Genomic DNA, 21,371 nt, shown 5'->3' on the forward strand with positions numbered 1-21,371 from the left:
TACAACTATTTAAAAATCTGGAATCTGAGGGGATGCAAAAAAAAAAATAGTAATCAAAAAGTAAGCTTTTATATAGTTACTGTAGGAAATAGATTCTATATAAATAGATCTATACAAAATAGATTATATTAATATCTTTATTCTAATGATTTGACCCATACAATGTATTGTTTACTTGCTACAAACATGTCCATGCTACTTAAGACTGGTTTTATGGTCCAGGGTCACATTCATGTATTATATCATGAATATAATTTGTGTGTTATATAAAATGTATAAATTTATATGAAACATATAAGTGCATACATGTACACGAGTGCTTGTGTGACGCGATTGAAATGTCATTGGCACGTTCTCTTTTTATTCATTGGACGGCTTTGAAGTAGTTTTATTTTTTTCATTGGTTGGGAGAAATGGCGGAAAATTCCCATTGGCACAGTGAGGAGAATGGTATAAGAGCATCAAATGCCAATTATCTCGATATGAAAAACAATTTACACATATCGGAGTTCAAAATAAACGACGCGGATTTTATCCAGCACAGCATTTATGCCATTTTATCCCCATCATTCCGCAAATCTCCATCGATATATATCGAAATGTAGAAAGCGTCGCCTGGGGCCGCGGGTCTGTTGCTAGGTAGATTATGTTAATATATGCAAGGCAGCCATCTCTGCAGCTACCATTCAGAGGGAAGACCCACTTCAACCTTTTCCTAAAAATGATGAAAACTCTCGGGAAATCCACACCCGAAGCTTAAGCGCGGATTCAGGGTCGTCTCTCAGTAAGTGTCACGTAAGATTCACAGGCTGTTTTCCGTTGGACGGTCGATTAGAGGGTAGATATATTTTGTCAAGTGTCTTCGCCGTGCTTTGTTGTTGTCTTAGTCCCACCCAAAATGGAGTCGTGTCGCGTCGCGTTTTCCTCATTCTGCCTCACACTCTCGCGAAGCGCGTCGGGCTCATCTATGCGCGGGGAGCCAAGCGCCCCTGTCATGCATTTCAAAACCTCCATGAAACTAGTGTACTCGATTAAAACGACACCGTAGGGCCGTTCCAGATCGAACAGGCCCTCTGCTCTCACTCCTCTGTCGTAGCCGGCGCCCAGCGCGGGTTTATGTCTGATAAAGCTACTGTGAAAGTGTTTCTGTGCCGCTGCTGGTTGTGTGGTATAGTCCGACTGGAACTCCCAACCTGCGGGCTTCAGACGGGGGGGAGAGAGCCTCACAGACAGCCCGAGCCCTTCATTCGCCATCACAGCCTTTATAATCTCTGTATCTGTCTCAGGGTTTGAAGAGGCCCGGGGTGATAGGCGTCTGCGTGTGTGTTTTCTGTCGTCGCGGGTGTTGGGTATCTTCTGTCCGGCCGTGTGTCTCCTCTAACGTTACCCCCGTGCAGTATTAGACTGACCGCTGCTCCAGTAGCGTTACGCGCCCGTGTTCGGGTTAAACCGCGAGCTCTCAGCATTTCAGTAAATCACAAATAATAACACAATCAACGGATGAACTGCGTCGAGCCTGAGCTTTTATCGGTTCCGTTCACATCAGCCACTGTCAGTTATACAGACTGATCATGATATTTTTTAAGTACATTAGACTTCCATGTAAATGTCATGGCATATATTATCATTATGAGACCATTGGTCAAGTACTTTTTGTGAGTTATTCCATTAATTTGGGGTAACGTTAATTCTTGTACAAGATGAACACAGTCTGGTCTTGAAAAATCTTGAGAATATGAAAACTGAGATTTCCAAAGGTTTCCCTGAGGCCAAGTCAAATGTATTTGTCTAATGCTTGTCACAATGCGCACCTTTGCAAGGCAGCTTTACAGAAAAATAGATTTTGTTTATAATATCTCATTCCTTTAGCTGATTGGAACTGGGCAGCTATATAGTTTAAATTTTATAATAGTAGATGCAGTCAAACAGTTGAGATTTGCTATTATGTATCACCTTACATAAGGATAGGGATGTAACACATTACAAGTAACGCGAGTTATGTAATCAGATTACTTTTTTCAAGTAACTAGTAAAGTAACGCATTACTTTTTAATTTACAAGAAAATAACTGAGTTACTTTTTCAAAAAAAGTAACGCCGGTTACTTTGTTTTCCCATTTGTTGACGGACAAGTCTCCTGTCCCCATATTGGGAGAAATCTGAAGTACAGAGGCATTGTGTGCACTGTGTGAACATGATGTAGCTCTAGAGTGAATGTGAATGTGCATTTATTAATCACTCGAGAAAAAGTCTTAGTATTCATCAAAATGAATTAAGAAAGTGAAATGCAAACTCCGAATATGTCACAAACCGGCAATAATTAAATGTTAAATAACACAAATGTATCTAATCCTATATGAACTGATGTCTTTGCTGCTGATCTTTGATGATCCAGTGCAACCGTACTAATAAGCAAAAATGACTTTATTGTGCTTCATTGTTTTGTTTTATTGCTGAAGAGTGTTAAACCTTCCTCTCCTTCTCTACATTACAGACGTGAATTTATTTTTCCTTCAGCCTGAGGTTTATTCATTACACTTTTTGGTGTTAACAAACACTGGTGACGAATGCAGGACTTCTCTAGTCATTTAGTCAAAAGGAAGGACACGTCCTCGTAAGGCTGCCACATCATAAAGCTTTGTGAAGTAGGCCTGTACTTAGTAGGCAGTCTTCCTTTTGTGTCCCTCATTCGGCCTGCTTTGAAGGATGCATCAAGTGTCCTTCAATCACCCACAATCCTTTGCACACATTCCAAACTCACCCCTTCAAGCTCAAGTTCATCTGCCTTCACTTTTGAGTGCAATGTCCACATTTCAACGTCCAGTTAACACCAAGTTCTAAATGGTTCTGTTTTTTGATAATCCATTACACTTGGATGTTTGTCACAATAGGAAAGATAAGACTTATCAATGAAACTTTCTGAGGTCATGTGGTCATGAGTTAATATGGGTTTTCATAATGGCTCAAGCTATTTAAAGAAGTCATGGATATAAAATCTTAAAAAGCCATGGCACTTTGTGTAATGCATGTGCAGGTGGTTGATGAGTGGTGGATTGGTGGAGGAGGTGTTCGCTCTCACCTCGTTCTGATGCTATGGAGGCCAAGCAGGAGTCAACACATGTGTGGAGTACAGCAGCCAACAATGACACTGGAAATACTCCTCAGGTACAGCCAAACCTTGCTCTTTAGTTCGATTAGTTACGTGGAACTGTTTAGTTACCTGCATCTCACATTCTTCAACCGAGAATCAATAAAGCATGTATCTCTGTTTCAATTCTATAGAATGCACTGCCCCTCTGTCTTAAACAACAAATGTTTTAAAACTTCTCTATAAAGGATCTTGATTTCAATTGCATTACAATTAAGCATGTCATCCTGCAAAAGTTTAATTGTTATGAGGCCCCCCCCAAAAAAAACATGAGTACTGTATAAACTACAGTAGTTGTCACAGATATGTCATGATACGATAATGTGTGCAGGTGCATTTTGAGAGCGGTGCGGTGGCTCAGATCGTGTACAGCGGAGAGCAGTCTGACCGCGCTCAGCAGCAGGTTGTGTACGCTGCAGACGGGAGCTCCTACACCTCGGTCGAGTCGGCCGAACACACACTGGTGTACATACACCCAGCCGATGGATCGCAGGTGTGGGGCACAGCCAGCACACAGGGTTATGATTCATAATTATTGCTGTAATTTTTGAAGGGTGATCGATAGACAAAGCAACTTGTGAAAGCAACATTTTGATAAGTTTACTCTCCTATTGCTATTATGCTACTTAATGTTAGCTAATGCATTCAAATTTAAATAGTGCAACACTGAAAATGTGACTGTATTCTGTATTGCTACCAAAAGCATGTGGGGAAAGACATTAGCATCTCATTAAACGACAAATATTAAACGGAGAGATGAAGATGTTCCAGACTAAAAAAATTAAAAATACAGTCACAGCATTCTTTACAATCTTTTGTGTTATGAACATGTAATTGAAGAGTTTCCTGCAAAGCTGTGGTAATATAATTTTTCACTTGCCCCACTTTGTTGTTTTCTTTGTTCCTAATTTCAGCTCCATATTTAATGATTTATTTATTGTGCAAACAGGTGATGTGTAATAAGCTGTGCAATCGATTGCAGAATAAACCACTTCAAGTGTGATACAAGATCGGTCACTTTGTTGGGTTTAGTTTGTGGTGATTATTTGCGGACTGAATGTTATTTTCATATGTACTCCTCCTGATAAATAATCTCGAACACTGTAACTCAGGTTTACTGCTCTTTTTCGTTCCTGTTCAGGCGGTGTTTACAGATCAGCCCCAAGTGGCCTATATTCAGCAAGATGGCACAACACAACAGGTAGTGTGGCATTCCATAGCATTATCAGGTATTTATTTTATTTATTTTTCATTGATGTTGACCACTAACATTGTCTGTTGCCCATCAGGTGACTGTGTTGCTTCCCAGCGGTCAGAACATGAACACTGCAAATCTGCACGTACTGAGTAATGTAGCTGATGGCCCACAGGCGATCCTGGAGCCTGTGACACAGGTGAACCCGTACTGTGAAACATATCCAGCAAAAGTTTTTGTGTTGATTTGGAATCATGGACTCAAACCTCTTTTACCTCCTTGAAATCGTGTTCCAGGGATGTTTATCGCTTTAACCCTCGAGACAAAATTATAACCTGCAGCAACCGTATAAAAGTAGCCCAATTCTCCAGGAAAACCACTGACTTATTTTGCTTTACACTACATTAGTGATATATCAAAACTTATGTCTAGATTTCTTCGCTTTCCTGAAAGAAAAACTGTAATTTCAGTAAAAATGGGTTTGCAAAAAATACAGTAAAATACTGTAATCATCTGTCCACAAAAATTTTGGAAATGATGCAAATGTGAAAATAAAGCATAACTGGCACTGTGTCTCACAGTTCTCAAATGCACATTAAATTCACACAAGCAGACAGTTTGTTTCGTTGTGAACCGAGATGCTGAAAACCGAGTCGTGCGCTGCTCGCATGAACACAGTGCTGTGCTGCACTTAGTTTGCTGCACTTGCTAACACTCCTTCAGCAAAGTGTTCGATTTACTTCACCAATATTACAACCAACAGTGGAGATGCATCTCATACAATCGTCACTTCCCTACAGCACCAACTACTAGCCTTACATACGTATTCAGCATTTTTGGCTGTTTTCGCAGATTTGTGTGAACACAAGGGAAAACCGTTTCCATTTTTTGACTACATCGTTGTCGTGTAAACATAGCCGGAGAAGTGAGCTGTTCACCTGAAAGGTCTCTTAACATTGTCCTACCATAGGCATGAGTCTACAGTGTATGAAATAAAGCATCACTTGCATTAGTGAAGCCAGATTAACCTCCTCTTGACTAGAAAGTGATTGTTTCCCAACAGATACCAATCCAAGATGGCGCCGCACATGGCTGCTTCAGTGCTTGGCTCTCCAGTGTTTGTACTGTTTTTGTTCGTTTTTCCTGTTTTTTGTTTAACAAACACGATCAGTTTCACCAGGGATGAACTGCTGAACATTCGGCAGAACACACCACATGATATTTTCCCGGATTTCTATTATACAGACGTTTTACTGAACATTGTTATCGGAGGAGCAGCGGCGCTGATCAAGCGCTTCAGGACGCGCAGACGGGGAAAGCGAGCGGGAGCGCTCGTCAGACTCAGGAAGCGCGGATTTCGAACGCCGTTGCCTAGCATCCATCTCGCAAATCTCCGCTCTCTACCCAACAAAACGGACGAACTCCTTCTGCTCTCTCGGACAAATAAGGATTTCTCTCACTCTGCTGCTCTGTGTTTCACGGAAACCTGGCTGAATGACGCCATACCGGACAGCGCACTCCATCTGCCGGGCTTTCAGCTGTTTAGAGCGGATCGCGACGCAGAATCAACGGGGAAATCACGCGGCGGCGGGACATGCTTTTACATCAATGAACGGTGGTGTACAGATGTAACTGTGTTAAAGAAGATGTGCTGTCCTGATCTAGAAACGCAGTTTATCAACTGCAAGCCGTTCTATTCGCCGCGGGAGTTTCACTCGCTCATTCTGGTTAGTGTTTACATTCCACCTCAAGCGCATGTGAGCTCAGCTTTACAGAAACTCGCTGAGCAGATCACAGACACAGAACAACAACACCCGGACTCTGTTTTAATCATTCTTGGGGACTTTAATAAAGCCAATCTCTCCCGTGAACTGCCAAAATACAGACAGCATGTTACCTGTCCCACCAGAGACAGTAATATACTGGATCACTGTTACACCACAATAAAGGATGCATATCACTCTGTTCCACGAGCAGCTTTGGGATGTTCTGATCACTGTCTGGTTCATCTTATACCGACCTACAAGCAGAAACTTAAATCTGCTAAACCTGTAGTAAAGACTGTGAAGAGATGGACCAGCGAAACAGAGCAGGATTTACAATCTTGTTTTGACATCACAGACTGGAGCGTTTTTGAAGCTGCTACCACCGATCTGGACGAACTCACAGAGACTGTAACATCCTATATTAGTTTCTGTGAGGATATATGCATTCCTACCAGGACTTATTTAACATTCAACAATGATAAGCCATGGTTTACAGTAAAACTCAGACACCTTCGTCAGGCCAAAGAGGATGCCTACAGAAATGGGGACAGGGTCTTGTACAATCAGGCCAGGAACACACTGAACAAAGAGATTAGAGCGGCTAAAAAGACCTATGCTAAAAAGTTGGAAGACCAGTTTACTTCCAACGACTCTACTTCAGTTTGGAGAGGACTGAGAGCCATCACAAACTACAAGACACCATCCCCTTGCACTGAGGCTAATCAACGACTTGCTAACGACCTGAATGAGTTTTATTGTAGATTTGAAACCCCCAACACCCATTCTGACCATCTCCCTACACAACCATTAACACCCCCTGCAATCCCCCTCTCCATACCTCCTGCTCTTCAAATCTGTGAAGATGATGTGCGCCAGGTCTTCAAGAAAAACAAAAGAAGAAAAGCACCAGGCCCAGATGGCGTTACACCAGCCTGTCTGAAAATCTGTGCTGACCAGCTGGCCCCCATCTTTTCACAGATCTTCAACAGATCTCTGGAGTTGTGTGAAGTGCCTTCCTGCTTCAAACGCTCCACCATAATCCCCATTCCAAAGAAACCCAAGATAACAGGACTTAACGACTACAGACCTGTGGCTCTAACGTCTGTCGTCATGAAGTCGTTTGAAAAACTGGTTCTGGCTTATCTGAAGGACATCACTGGACCCTTACTGGACCCCCTGCAGTTTGCGTACCGAGCAAACAGGTCCGTGGATGATGCAATCAACATGGCATTGCACTTCATCCTGCAACATCTGGACAAAACAGGGACTTATGTGAGGATCCTGTTTGTGGACTTTAGTTCGGCTTTCAACACCATCATCCCAACAACCCTCCAAACCAAACTGACCCAGCTCTCTGTTCCTAGCTCTATCTGTCAGTGGATCACCAGCTTTCTGACAGATAGGCAACAGTTAGTGAGACTGGGGAAATTCATGTCAAACAGCTGCTCCACCAACACTGGTGCCCCTCAGGGATGTGTTCTCTCCCCTCTGCTCTTCTCCCTGTACACCAACGACTGCACCTCTAAAGACCCCTCTGTCAAGCTCCTGAAGTTTGCAGACGATACTACAGTCATCGGCCTCATCCAGGACGGTGACGAGTCTGCTTACAGACAGGAGGTTGAGCAGCTGGCTGTCTGGTGCAGTCTTAACAACCTGGAGCTGAACACGCTCAAAACAGTGGAGATGACTGTGGACTTTAGGAGAAACCCCCCTGCACTTTCCCCACTCACCATCATGAACAGCACTGTGACTGCAGTGGAGTCATTCAGATTCCTGGGAACCACCATCTCTCAGGACCTGAAGTGGGACAATCACATTGGCTCCATTGTGAAAAAAGCCCAACAAAGGTTGTACTTCCTTCGCCAGCTGAGGAAGTTTAACCTGCCACAGGAGCTGCTGAAACAGTTCTACTCAGCCGTCATTGAGTCAGTCCTGTGTACTTCAATTACTGTCTGGTTTGGTTCAGCTACAAAATCAGATATCAGAAGACTACAGAGAACTGTTCGGACTGCCGAAAGGATTATTGGTGCTCCCCTGCCCACCCTCCAAGAACTGTACACATCCAGAGTGAGGAAAAGGACTCAGAAAATCACTCTGGATCCCTCACATCCAAGTCACCCCATCTTTGAACTTTTGCCATCTGGCCGGCGCCTCAGAGCCGCAAATACAAGAACAGCAAGGCACAAGAATAGTTTCTTCCCCCAGGCAATCTACCTCATGAACAGTTAAATGTTTCCCACTTAAACGTATGCTTATGCAAAAATGTGCAATATCCTTATATTTATTTGTTACCCCTCCATCCTAGAACATTCCTGCATCTCACTCAATCCTATTCCATTATCATTTATAGCACAATTGTTTATACACTTATTTATTTGCCAATTTGTAATTCTCCTGTAAATTTTTTTTTTTTTTTTGTCGTCTGTGTGTTGTTGTCTCTGTTTACTGGAAGCTTATGTCACTAAAACAAATTCCTTGTATGCGCAAGCATACTTGGCAATAAAGCTCTTTCTGATTCTGATTTCTGATTCTGATTCTGATTCTGATTCAGAGCCAACTTGCTGTGACTAATGCAGCTCTTCCGAACATGCCGGAGGCCTCGTCGAGTCCCCTGGGGGCCACCGATTCCACTGTGGATTCAGAAGATGAGGAAGACAACGATAGCGACGATTCTGACATGGATGACTGGGAACCTAGGACGCCCCAGCCGTTCACCCCTCAGAACCTCTGTGAGGAGACATTTAACACTCAAGACTGTGTGGTGAAAGGAAATCCGTTTTAGTTCTCTTGCAAAATGCAAGGTCGAGTCACTTTTGAATGTGATCATGTGTTATTATTTCTGTGTGTAGGGTGTGAAGACTGTAACAATGCTAATCTTGGAGCATGTATGAAACACGGTCCTCTGCACCCCATCCTCAGCCGCCCTGTGATGTCCAAGGCTCGGGCCAGTCTTCCTCTCGTCCTGTATATCGACCGCTTCCTGGGCGGAGTCTTTACCAAGAGGCGTATCCCCAAACGCACACAGTTCGGTCCTATAGAGGGGCCACTGGTGCCACAGAGCCAACTGCAGGACACGCACATCCACCTCAAAGTACGACAAACCTTTTAATCTACATAGTTTTCTAGTATTGTGTGTAAAATTCTCACATCCTGCTTCTTTGCTTCTGTGTAGTTATACATGCTAGACCCTGAAAAAGAAGGCGAGAGGGCAGAGGACCTCTGGTTTGACCTGACCGATGAAGAGCGATGTAACTGGATGATGTTTGTCCGGCCGGCTCAGAATCACCTGGAGCAGAACCTGGTGGCTTATCAGTACGGCTCGGACATTTTTTACACCACCATTAAGAACATACAGCCCAAACAGGAGCTTAAGGTGCGCTTAAAGGAACCCTTTCTCATCTGTATCAAACAAAAGACTGGTCCATAGTGATAAACATCTTATTATTAGTTGATTTCTACCAGTGTTAATTATTAATTGAAGATACTATTGTAGTTTCTCTTAATATTTAGATTAGTGTTGTCAAAAGACCCGGTACTTCGGTACCAAGTCGGTACTTAAAAAATGTAAATGTGACGGTACCAGGTTTCTTTTAGTACCGGTAGTACAGAGGTCCCGTTCAAACCCGGTTCAGCGCTATGATTTCCGCGAACCAGAAAACGAGGACGGAATTTCAAAATCCAGTCATGAAAATGAAACCTACATTTTAATATGGACAGTCATGGAATTTGTCACAGTCAGCATAAATTAATCAAATCAAATCTCCATATGGACCAGTATCTGTAAATGTTAAGCCGCAAAAGTTGTTTGAAATATGAATCCGTGTTCTGCGCGTCTCTGTGTGAATTAATGAATGGCAGAGACGTGCGGGTTTGTTTACTACATAGACCGAAGCGCATGACGCTTGCATCAATTTCAGCATCTGAGCTTCAGAGTTCTCTCTCCATCAAGCGATCTGAACTTTTCAGTTCATCTCAATGGATGCACAGCGCACCTGTATTTGATGCTCTGTAAACTCTTTGTGAAGGCGCACAACTCACCGTCGCTTTACTGATAGCGCTGTTTCTCACACATGCAAAGAGAGAGAGAGCCAGAGTCTTACCACGCTTTTTTTTTACAGAAACCCTCAATGACCAAAAATATCTTAAGCATCGCCACCAGTTTTAAGTTCAGTTAAAATGACAAATATGCATTCATTAGGCCCAAAAGTTAATTTTTACATAAAGGCATTGTGCTAGAAATATTACTATTATTTAGTAAAATGTATGTGATACTGCTACTACTGTTGAAAAAATTTATAAAACTTTATTTTTTAAAGAAATAAATCACAATATTTCTTCCATGTTTTCATTTTAATAGCAAATCCCCTTTATTTACCAAAAATAAAATGTTTACATTTTATAAATTAAAAGACAAATTAAATTTGGGTGAAACTTGTTTACTGTTTTTCATAATTATATAACTTGTAGAAAAACTTTAAACACAATTGTAAATAAGTATAAAGAATGGCATTGGTTTTATTTTTAGTGCTAAAAAGTTATTTTTTTTTAATTAGCATATTTTTGTGTTTTGCTTTGGTACCGAAATTGGTACCGAGAACCGTGGATTTTCACTGATATCGGTACTGAATACTGAAATTTTGGTACCGTGACAACACTAATTTAGATTTTATTTTAATATTTTCTGTTTTTGATTTTAATTTTAGTCTTGTAATTTTTATTATTATTATTTTTTTTTAATTAGGTTTTGTTCTTTTATTTTTAGTTATTTTAATACTTCATCTAAAACTAAATGAAACTAAGAAGTGTTGCTTTTGCAACTAGCTGAAATAAAGTAAGTTTCTGTTGGTTATGTAGTTATGTTTTTTTATTTTATTCTAAACTTCAAGAATTTCACATGCGGTTTTCTCTTCAGGTGTGGTACGCTGCATCATATGCCGAGTTTGTCCACCAGAAAGTTCATGATGTCACAGATGAAGAGAGAAAAGGTAAATTGTCATTGTCTTCTTTGAAATTAGTATCTGCTGGAAGTGTTATAATTGATGACATTAGTGATTCATTCTCATAGACACAGGCATGAAAGACTATATATTTACTAAGGATTTAATTGCTAACTTTCTCAGAGATCCAGTCATTTTGCGTGTTTTTTTTTTTGATTTTCAGTACAATAAAATGTAAAATGAAGTTTAAATATGTGCATTAATTTCATTAAATTATATTTACATAATATCATATCCTTTGGGAAGAATGTAATAATGCTTAAAGCTTCTGATCACATGAGGCTGATTACACACAGGTCAAAGCTTAAAACCTTAAATGAATCTATTAATCAAAAAACTTTCATAATACATTTATTCATTCATATAACAACAATAGGAGCCATGAATTAAAAAAGAATCACACTAAATGCTTATAAACTCCTCCTTTAACTAATTAACTTCTAATTTACATTTTTTTTTATTTTACCGAGAACTGTACCCCTAGTATTTACATCTGACCAATGATGTTATCTTAGTAATATTTGAAAAATATGTTTCTCTTGTGGTTCCTGGGTCAGTTTTACGTGAGCAGGAGAAGAACTGGCCGTGCTATGAGTGTAACAAACGGTTCATGAGCTCAGAGCAGCTTCAGCAGCACTTAAACATGCACGACGACAAGCTGAACCTCATCCAAAGGTGATTGATTTCTCTGATGTTCATGATTGTATTCCTGACAGTAGCTATGTTTCCATCCACCTATTTTCATGCACATTTGGGATATCGCGTATAAAATGCTGAATGGAAACGCAAGATGCGCATAAATTCTTAAAATGCACATTAAAACTAAGTAGAAAAACATATTGACAGATGCCGATAGTTGACAAATGGCAAATATCGGCCGATATATCAGTCGACCACTATTCGTCTGCACGCTCCGAAGCTCGTAATTTATTGTATACAAACATTATTATATACAGTGCCTTCTCCCACTGCAGCAAATGAAGTTTTTCCTTTGTGATATTTAGCGCAAGTTATTCAGGAAGTAATGATTTTGTTATCTTTAACTCTCTGGATGGAAACAATCCTTTATTCAAACGATTCATGCAATATTCCAATTTTGCACATAGGTTTAATTTGAAATTTTGGATGGAAACATAGAAAGTGAGTCCATTGCAGAATCTGGCAAAAATTCTTCTTTTCCAGGCCAAAAGGCCGCGGCCGAGGAAGGGGCAGGAAACGATTCGGTGCTGCAAGGCGACCAGGACGACGTACGAAATTCATCTGCCCACAGACTCCTGTTGAGAGTGCTGACAAAACACAGGTACTGCAGACCTCATTTACTCACCATCATGTCATTTCAAAACCGTAAGATATTCATCCAACTTCGAAACACTTATTTTTTATGAAACCTGAGAGATTTCTGTCCCTCCACTGAAAGTCCAATTACCCAAAATTTTTACATCGTAAAAGTAATCCATGTGACTGGAACAGTTTAAAAAGTCTTCTGAGGAGGCAAAATTGCATTATAGGATGAACAGATATAATTTAGGCTTTTATTCACATATAAACATTGATTAACTCACACACATAGAATCATCAAATATGGCAAGGTTAGCACAAATTTGTTTGCTCGATGCAGAGTGGATTTCTGATCTCTTTATGAACTTTTAAACGTTTGAATCGACAGCAAAATTTTTGTCTTGGCACCTGCTGTAGGAGCTTTTAGCATCTGTAGATAAACTACCATTTGAGGAGCGAACGGACGGAGCTCTTAATGGGCTGAAGGGGGTGGAAATGGCAGCTGAATCGATGGAGACCGAGACGGAAGAAGGGCTTGATACCCCAGAAACCCACATCGAGGCAATGCAAGAGGAGGGGGATTCTGTCACCCCACCTCCAACCACAGAAGTCCCAGAGTCTGCCAAAGAGGACCTGTCTCAGACAAGTCCCGAAGACCCCCACCTCACACCGCAGGACATGAGGAGGGCGAGGAGGATTAGGGTAAGATACACCCGTCATGTGTGACCCACAACCTCAGATCTCTGCATTGTAGTGTGTTGAGTAGGCTAGAGTTATTTAACAGTAGCGTGTGTGTGGCTGTGTCTTTCTCTTTTGTTGCGTGCTGCACGTTAAGGTGGACATGCAGGTAGGTCTAATGTGGGCCAGAGTGGAGTCAGAGGAAACTTCCTCCTTCAGTCAATACAGTGTTGACTCCCTACATCCCCATTACATCTGTCTGTATCAGTTCAGTCCCCGAGCTTCATCAACCAGCAGAGTTTTAGGACAGCTGCTCCAAAAGTGAACATTCACATCATTTAATTGTAGGATACTAGGCCTGGGTTGATAGAATATTGATTTCGATGAACCAATATCAATTCTTAAATGCCAAGAATCTATGCTGTTTTCTGGTGATGCATGAACAAAACATTTCTTAATTTTATCTGTAGCATGCCTACCTTACAATATTCACAATAAGCTTTGTGCTTCATTACTTTTAATATTAAACAAAGTGCTCCTAAACCCTCTTTATTTTAAATGTTCATATTTCAACAACAGCAAAAAAAAATGGAGTAGAAACTTAACTTAATTACAGAATTAAAAAGAAAAATAGGCTTGTGTGAAATTTAAATGAGAGTTGATCTGAAATTAAATTGTACCATTGTTAAATTTGGACTGGTTGTTATCTTAACTTTCAGTATTATAGTAATTTACTGATTGACAGCTCGTATACTGTACCTGATCTATATCCAAATGAATTGATATCTGAATCGAATCAAATCAAATCAAGAGCTTGTTGGGAGTTGGAATTGAACTGAACTGTGAAATCTGTTAATAGCGAGCACTAGTGCTTACTATTGTGCTTCAAAAATGCCAAGAAAACACTGTAAAAGTGGTTCACTTAATAATTTGCCAAAATAAAAGCTCTATGGTTAAGAAATTAAGAGAGCCATTAATATTAATATTAATATTGGCAATGTAAACCATTCTTTGCTTTCCATGGATGAAAGTGTTTTGGGTTTGGAACGATGTGAAGGAGAATAAATGACAATGTTCATTTTTGTGTGAACGAGCTACAACTGGAAGATGTTTGTCCTGTTTGTTTTCTGCATGTAAAAAAGCGCCTTGTTTCAGCCGCCACCTCTGTGACACACAGACCACCCGAGTGCATTGTGTCATCGCTCACAGATCATATGAATTCAATTCAATCGAAGTGATTCCTCATCATCCTGCTTGGATTCTTCACCTGGTCGTCTTCTCATTCCTCCATGCTTTCTCTCTTCCCTTACCCAGAATGCCGCTCTCCAGCATCTATTCATCCGTAAGTCCTTTCGACCCTTTAAATGTTCTCATTGTGGGAAAGCCTTTCGAGATAAAGACAAGCTGGAGCAGCACATGCGATACCACGGGCGGGACGGCTGCCGTCACATGTGCCATCAGTGCGGTAAGGGCTTCCTGTCGAGCTCTGCGCTTGAGGATCACCTGCAGCTGCACTCTGACCAGCGCACCTACTCCTGCCTCTTCTGCGCCGAGTCCTATGACAGACTGGACCTGCTCAAAGTGCATGTGGAGGTTCACCTGGTCAACGGCTGCTTTTCCTGTCCTTCCTGCAAGAAAACCTTCACTGACTTCATACAGGTGTGATGTGCTAACAAACAGATGTACAATAATCGCCCAAAAATGAAAATATGCTGAAAATTGACTTCGTCTAGGATAGATGGGTAGATGAGTTTATCATGACATCACTTCCTTACTAATGGATCCTCTGCAGTGAATGGGTGCCGTCAGAATGAGAAACCAAACAGCTGACAAAAATCAATTAATGTTTTGTGAAAGTGAAACGCTGCTGGTTTTTAAGAAAGAAATCCATCATTTAGACAATTTAACCATCATTTTTGGGTGCTCAAAATCCATAATAATGCTTACTCCAGTGAAAAATACCATCCCACGTTATCTTCTCACATCAAAATCCACCAATATATACACTCAAACCAAAAACTTTTCGTTTGGTTTTTTACTAGTGTTCATGTATAGCAAAATAAAGTAAACTGTGGTATTATACCCAAAAAATCTAGTAAAACCAGTAAAACTTTGGGACCAAAAATTATTCAGACAGTTTGATCTGACCATGTTTTGCTTAAATGTTTTTCTTCAATTGCTAATGGGACCTTTTTACCCCACAGACTGAACAAAGTGAAGCATTGCTTGGTAATTGGTTGACCTCAATTGGTGTTATTTAATTGAGTGCTTAAATCTAACAGCTGACAGCTTTTCAACCCTGATTCAGTACATACCTTTCTTAGTTATCTGACATTATCAAGATGAATTTGATTTTACAGTCATTCTAAACTATAGTGAATAAACTCTGATAATGTGAGAAATCTTGAAGGTGTCTGAATACATTTTGGTTTGACTGTATGTAGTTGTTTTGACTTTTGTTTTTTTTATACCGTGATTAATCTGTGCATATTTCTCTCCTCATTCAGACAAAATTATAGTTATTATTATTACACAATTTATTCCAAATGCACAGGTTTTGACTTCGCTAGATGTAAATTGATGGCCTGAAGTGGTGTGGATTATTGTGAGGTTTTTAGCAGTTGTTTTGGACTCTCATTCTGACGGCACCCATTCACTGCAGAGGATCCATTGGTGAGCATGTGATGTAAAGCTTTGATAACAAGTGGATTTTCAAGGGGAAAAAAATGAAATCAAAGGTGTCTGGTCTGGTTACATGGCAGTATTCTGATGTTTAATCATGTGATTAGCCAATCATGCATATGTGTTGTGCAGGTTAAGAAACATGTGAGAAGTTTCCACTCAGAGAAGATCTTCCAGTGTACAGAGTGTGATAAAGCCTTCTGCAGGCCTGATAAACTACGCCTCCACATGCTTCGCCACTCTGACCGCAAGGACTTCCTGTGCTCCACATGTGGAAAACAGTTTAAGGTGATTCAGATATGCCCAGATGAATATCATTCATGCATAAATGTATCCACAAATAAATTCAGTGCATTGTGATGTTTATGCGTCTTTAAGATTTTGAACCCAAATACAGTTAGGCATGAACGATGAATAGAGTGTGTCTGAGTGTTTAACAACTTCTCATTTATTTTGTTGTGTGTTGCTTCTCCTTTGTTGGCCAGAGGAAGGATAAACTACGGGAGCACATGCAGAGGATGCACAACCCTGAACGTGAGGCCAAAAAGGCGGACCGCATCCACCGCACCAAAGCTTTGAAACAGAAGGAGCCCACCACCGACTTTGAGAGCTTCATGTTTAAATGCAGACTCTGTATGATGGGCTTCAGAAGACGAGGAATGCTGGTATTTACTTTTTTTTTTAAATCTTAAATCTATGACCTTTTTTGCTGTTTCTTAGGCTTTCTAAAATGTATTTTTTTCTAAAATAGACCTTTTTTTTTACTGTACTGTCCACAGGTGAATCACCTGTCTAAACGACATCCTGAGATGCGATTGGAGGAGGTTCCTGAGCTGACGCTGCCCATCATTAAACCCAACAGAGATTACTTTTGCCAGTACTGTGATAAGGTCTGGACTTCTTCAACACATGAATGTTCTTCTGGGGTTGTTCATGATAGCTGTGAGCTCTGCCAATTCTGTCTTACCACCTTCTTTGGTTCTGCACATTTTAACGGCATTGGCTGCTTTTATAATAGTCAACATTTGAAGTGGATCAAAACCTTTCATCAAAGTTGCCCTAAAACTAAAATGCGTTCTTGTATTAGAACAACTTTGGTGATCTTTTTTGATCCACTTCAAATGTCAGCTACTGTAAGATCAATTGCAGTGTGTCCTCGTGCCTCCTCTGAAAATAGTTGCCACTTGGCTCTTCCTGCATAGTGCATTCATGTCAACAGGTTCTCTCTTAAAAGTTGATCTTGAAAAAAAAATGTATGCAAACTTTTATGAAAAACGAACATTATAGGGTTCCCATAGAAATGGAAAATTTTGAAAAATCAGTCGATTATTGTGTTTTGAGAGAAGAGAAAAAAGTTGATTTCCAGTTTATGGTCACACACACACACACACACACACACACACACACACACACACACACACACACACACACACGTATACAGTGTTGTTCAAAAGTTTGGGCTCAGTAAGATTTGTAATACTTTTTTAAAGAAGTCTCTTATGCTCATCAAGGCTGCATTTATTTGATCAAATACACATACAAAAAAACAGTAATATTGTGAAAAATTGCAACTTAAAACAATTGATTTCCTGTGATGCACAGTGAATTTTCATCAGTCATTACAGGAGTCTTCAGTGTCACATGGTCCTTCAGAGATCAAATTTGCTGATATATTACCAATGTTGGAACGAGCTACATATATATAATTTTATATAATCATTTTTTTTTTTTTTTTGGAAACTGTATATATTTTTAAATACTAAAAATAGTTTTCCAGGATTCTTTTATAAATAAAAAGTTAAAGAACCAAGTTTATTAAAAATAGAAACTTTAAATTGATAAAAAAGTGATTAAGAGTTGATACTTTTGTTAGAAAAGTAATAAATGCTCTTTTACATTTTTATATTCATCAAAGAATCCTATCAAAAAGTACCACAGCTTCCAAAAAAAAAAAAATAATTAACATAAAAAATTTTACTGAACCACCAACCTTTTGAACAGCCCACAGACACACACACACACACACACTTATATTTATCATGCAATTAAAAACAACTGAAGAAGTCATGGAAATTCATCCCTGAAAGTAGTAATTGTATTTTTTTATTATGTTGTTATGTTCAGGTGTATAAAAGTGCCAGTAAGAGGAAGGCCCACATTTTGAAGAACCACCCCGGGGCAGAACTGCCCCCCAGCATTCGAAAGCTGCGTCCGGCCGGGCCGGGAGAGCCTGACCCCATGCTGAGCACACACACACAGCTGACCGGCACCATCGCTACTGCACCTGTCTGCTGCCCACACTGTGCCAAACAGTACAGCAGCAAGGTACAGCCATCAATGACATGCTATGTGTTCATCTGTATAGATTTATGTGTCCTAACTTATGTCTTTGTTGATTTTTAGACAAAGATGGTCCAGCACATCCGTAAGAAGCATCCGGAGTATCAGTACAACAGCAGCAGCAGCATCCCGGCACCTCTGGCTGCTACCGTCATCAGCAGCGCTCCTGCCGTCATCACAACAGACGGCAGTACTGCAGAGACTGTGGTGGTGAGCACCATGTGCACGCTCAGACACACTCCCCCAAACACCTCAAAACGACAGCATGAAATCAAAATAGACCCTATTTTACTTTCTATACAAATGTTTCAGGTGTCAGTGAGCTCATGTTATTCTAAAGAAAATGTTCTTGGCTGAATTTTATTGAATGATTTTAATTTAGAGTTGTCTTTAAAGAGATATCATTAAAGTGTTACTGATTAGATGATCGGTAACGACCCAGTGTTCATCAGTTTCTGTCTTCCTCCTAGACGACCGATCTGTTGACCCAGGCCATGACGGAGCTGTCCCAGACCCTGACCACAGACTACCGCACAGCACAAGGGGATTTCCAGAGGATCCAGTACATCCCAGTGTCCCAGGCAGGAGGAGGCCTGTCCCAGCCACAGCACATACAGCTGCAGGTGGTGCAGGTGGCCCCGGTACGCACACACTCATACACACTCGCTGTTTTGCTCTTTATTACTTTATTATTGCTTTCATTATTTTGACTTCAAAAACTTTTGAGCGGTATTGTTTGCATATATAGAACATACACAGTGTTCTCTGCTTCTATTTTGCATACTTGTGTACATTATCAGTTTATGTGTAGCGCTTTTCTGTCTTCTGGTGAGTTTTAGACTGATTTGATAAGCGAGTGCTGTGTCTGTTTGTCTCTGCAGGCGTCCTCTCCTCACTCTCAGCACTCTACAGTCGATGTGAGCCAGTTACACGACCCTCACAGTTACAGTCAGCACTCTATTCAGGTTCAGCACATCCAGGTGGCTGAGCCCACGGGGACGGTGCAGGCCAATGCACAGGTGAGCCGCTGATTTTTACAGGATATGCATCCTGTGTAGAGCTCAACAATACTTTTTCTAGACATGTAGTACTGATTGAAATTTTTTTTTTGCATTTCTGCTTCATAGACTACCAAGTCTTGCCAACGGTGAATTTAGATCCCCCTTAGATAAATGTATGCACTGCAGCTTTTTAAAATTGTATGGATTTTCTCTGGCAAGTCCCCGGAATCATGCTTGATGGATTAAAGTTTAAAAAGAATAAATTAATATGTAATTATTAGTATTGTAATTTTACAGTACTGTAAAATTAAATATTAATTAAATACTTGATTTATTTTACATTACAATGGTATTACTACAATATATTTCTTATTTTTATATTTCTATTTAATAATAATAATTACAAAAAAATAATTTGTATTTAATAGAAAATATAAAAAATATATATATTATTTAATAGTCATGCTGAATAAGTTTAAAACAGTGGGAATATAGCTCATGAAATCTCAAGTAAAAATAGTTACTGAAAAAGGTTTAAGTTGGTTCTTGTAAAGATTCTTTTATATTAATATTTTTTTATATCAAGATTTTTTCCAATTTGTTCAGTCCTAAAATGATTAAAATAAAAATAAAAAGTTATGTTTTTACATTAAAAGTTTTATAATTCTGCTGAAAATTCCTGTTTTTTCATACTGCGATACATTTTGCAATATTTTTTAAAGCATATTCACACCAAGACCACATTTGTGGTCCATGATATTATATTAGGATGATATATAATGATCTTGTCAGAGTATGTTTAATAATGCAACAAATATAAAGTATGTTAATAAAGTTATGCTTTTGTGTAGTTTAATGGCATCAGTCTTACCATCGCTTACATTTGAACACTTTCTATCATCCAATCAGGTTTCAGCTCAGCCTCTAAGTCCCTCCTCTCAGCAAGCAGCTCAGGAGCTTAGCACCGCCCAGCTGACCCCTGTGACCCTCGCTCAGGGCCAGACTCTACAGACGTCCACCAATCAGACGCAAGGTGCTGCTCAGCATGCGTACCTACCCAGCAACTGGAACTACAGGAGTTATCGTAAGCATCTTCAGCAATAGCTTCTGTAATAGATATTTATCGCTATATTAACCTGCATTTATACAGACAACATGATGGCAGCATTGTGTTTTCCTCCCTTTGCTGCTGTAAGCCTCTGAGATCCAGATGATGGCTCTTCCTCATACTCAGTATGTGATAGCAGAGGCCAGCACTCCCGTCACTGCGTCCGTCAACAGTAGTCAGGTCAAGACGGTGAGTTGAACAGCTATCTGGCTTCCACAAAAATTCCAGTTTTTTTGTTTTTATATTATAGTGCAATTATGTATTGGTTTCTCGTGGACTGCAGACACATTATGTGATCTCGGAAGGACAGACGGAGCTGGATGGTAAGCAGCTGAGTGTCCCGTCATCCGCTGGGCAGGTTCACTCCGACCCACTGGAGCAGCCGGCCGTCAGTCAGCAGACCACCACACAGTACATCATCACCACCACCACCAACGGGACAGGGGCCAGTGAAGTTCACATCACCAAACCCTGACCCTCAATCACACATGAAGAAACTGATTTGTCGTCTTCAGCTGCAGAGTTACTTTAAATGAACAGATTTCTGATTTATTTTCTTGAAGAGTTAAAAAGATGAACTCAAATAGTGAAGATGTTTTTGTATGAAAAATAATAAAAACACTGGAGTTGGTAACTGTGTTTCTCTAGACACCCAAAAATACTTAATTGTGTTTGTTTTCAGGAACTATCATGACTTTTAATCTGTGACATCTTGCCCTTTATCTTCATTTTGGTATTTTTTTTCCCCTCTACTTAAGATGAGAGACCTTTAAAAAGATCTCTTTTTTATTAGTAATTCTTTGTTTCCCCACAATAAAAGGGGTCAAGCGCTGTGGATCCTCATTTCGCTGGCTTTTGTTTGAATATATTTAGAAATCTTCAAGTAAAATTTGACACAGCCACAAAGCCTGTAAAAATACTGCCTTGATGAGCAGGCGGATCTTATAAAAGATCACAATTTACCCCAGAATCCAAAGAGAGAATTAAAATTTGCATAGAGAATGTGAAGCTTTGTGACTTAATTTTTGTGACTATTAAGTGTTAGAATTAAAATTAGCTTGATTGTCATGAACATAATGTCACAATGCAAAAATATTACTTCAGTTTCTTACTATGAAATGTAATGTATTTTTGTAATGTGTTTTGGAGTGGAATATGACCTTGACATTTCATTCCGAG

General features: G+C 40.0%; 1 protein-coding gene across 2 annotated transcripts; it reads left to right on the plus strand.

The window, feature by feature from the left end:
* The first annotated feature begins 574 nt into the window (after positions 1–574).
* On the plus strand, positions 575–20,826 carry prdm10 (PR domain containing 10). Of its 2 annotated transcripts, none has more exons than XM_059506079.1 (23): positions 575–784; positions 3,034–3,164; positions 3,479–3,640; positions 4,289–4,348; positions 4,437–4,541; positions 8,660–8,837; positions 8,958–9,199; positions 9,281–9,481; positions 11,021–11,093; positions 11,663–11,780; positions 12,288–12,405; positions 12,801–13,085; positions 14,376–14,720; positions 15,876–16,031; positions 16,229–16,408; positions 16,523–16,633; positions 17,868–18,068; positions 18,147–18,293; positions 18,554–18,724; positions 18,965–19,102; positions 19,994–20,168; positions 20,281–20,381; positions 20,476–20,826. In XM_059506079.1, exons 2-23 carry the CDS (start codon positions 3,093–3,095, stop codon positions 20,665–20,667), a joined length of 3,531 nt encoding a protein of 1,176 aa, XP_059362062.1. In that variant the 5' UTR covers positions 575–784; positions 3,034–3,092; the 3' UTR covers positions 20,668–20,826. The 2 variants fall into 2 exon arrangements, with proteins under 2 accessions (XP_059362062.1, XP_059362063.1); XM_059506080.1 differs by lacking the exon at positions 575–784 and adding an exon at positions 2,357–2,644.
* The last annotated feature ends 545 nt before the right edge of the window (positions 20,827–21,371 follow it).

Source organism: Carassius carassius, chromosome 23 (genome assembly GCF_963082965.1).
Source record: "Carassius carassius chromosome 23, fCarCar2.1, whole genome shotgun sequence".
Lineage (NCBI taxonomy): Eukaryota > Metazoa > Chordata > Actinopteri > Cypriniformes > Cyprinidae > Carassius > Carassius carassius.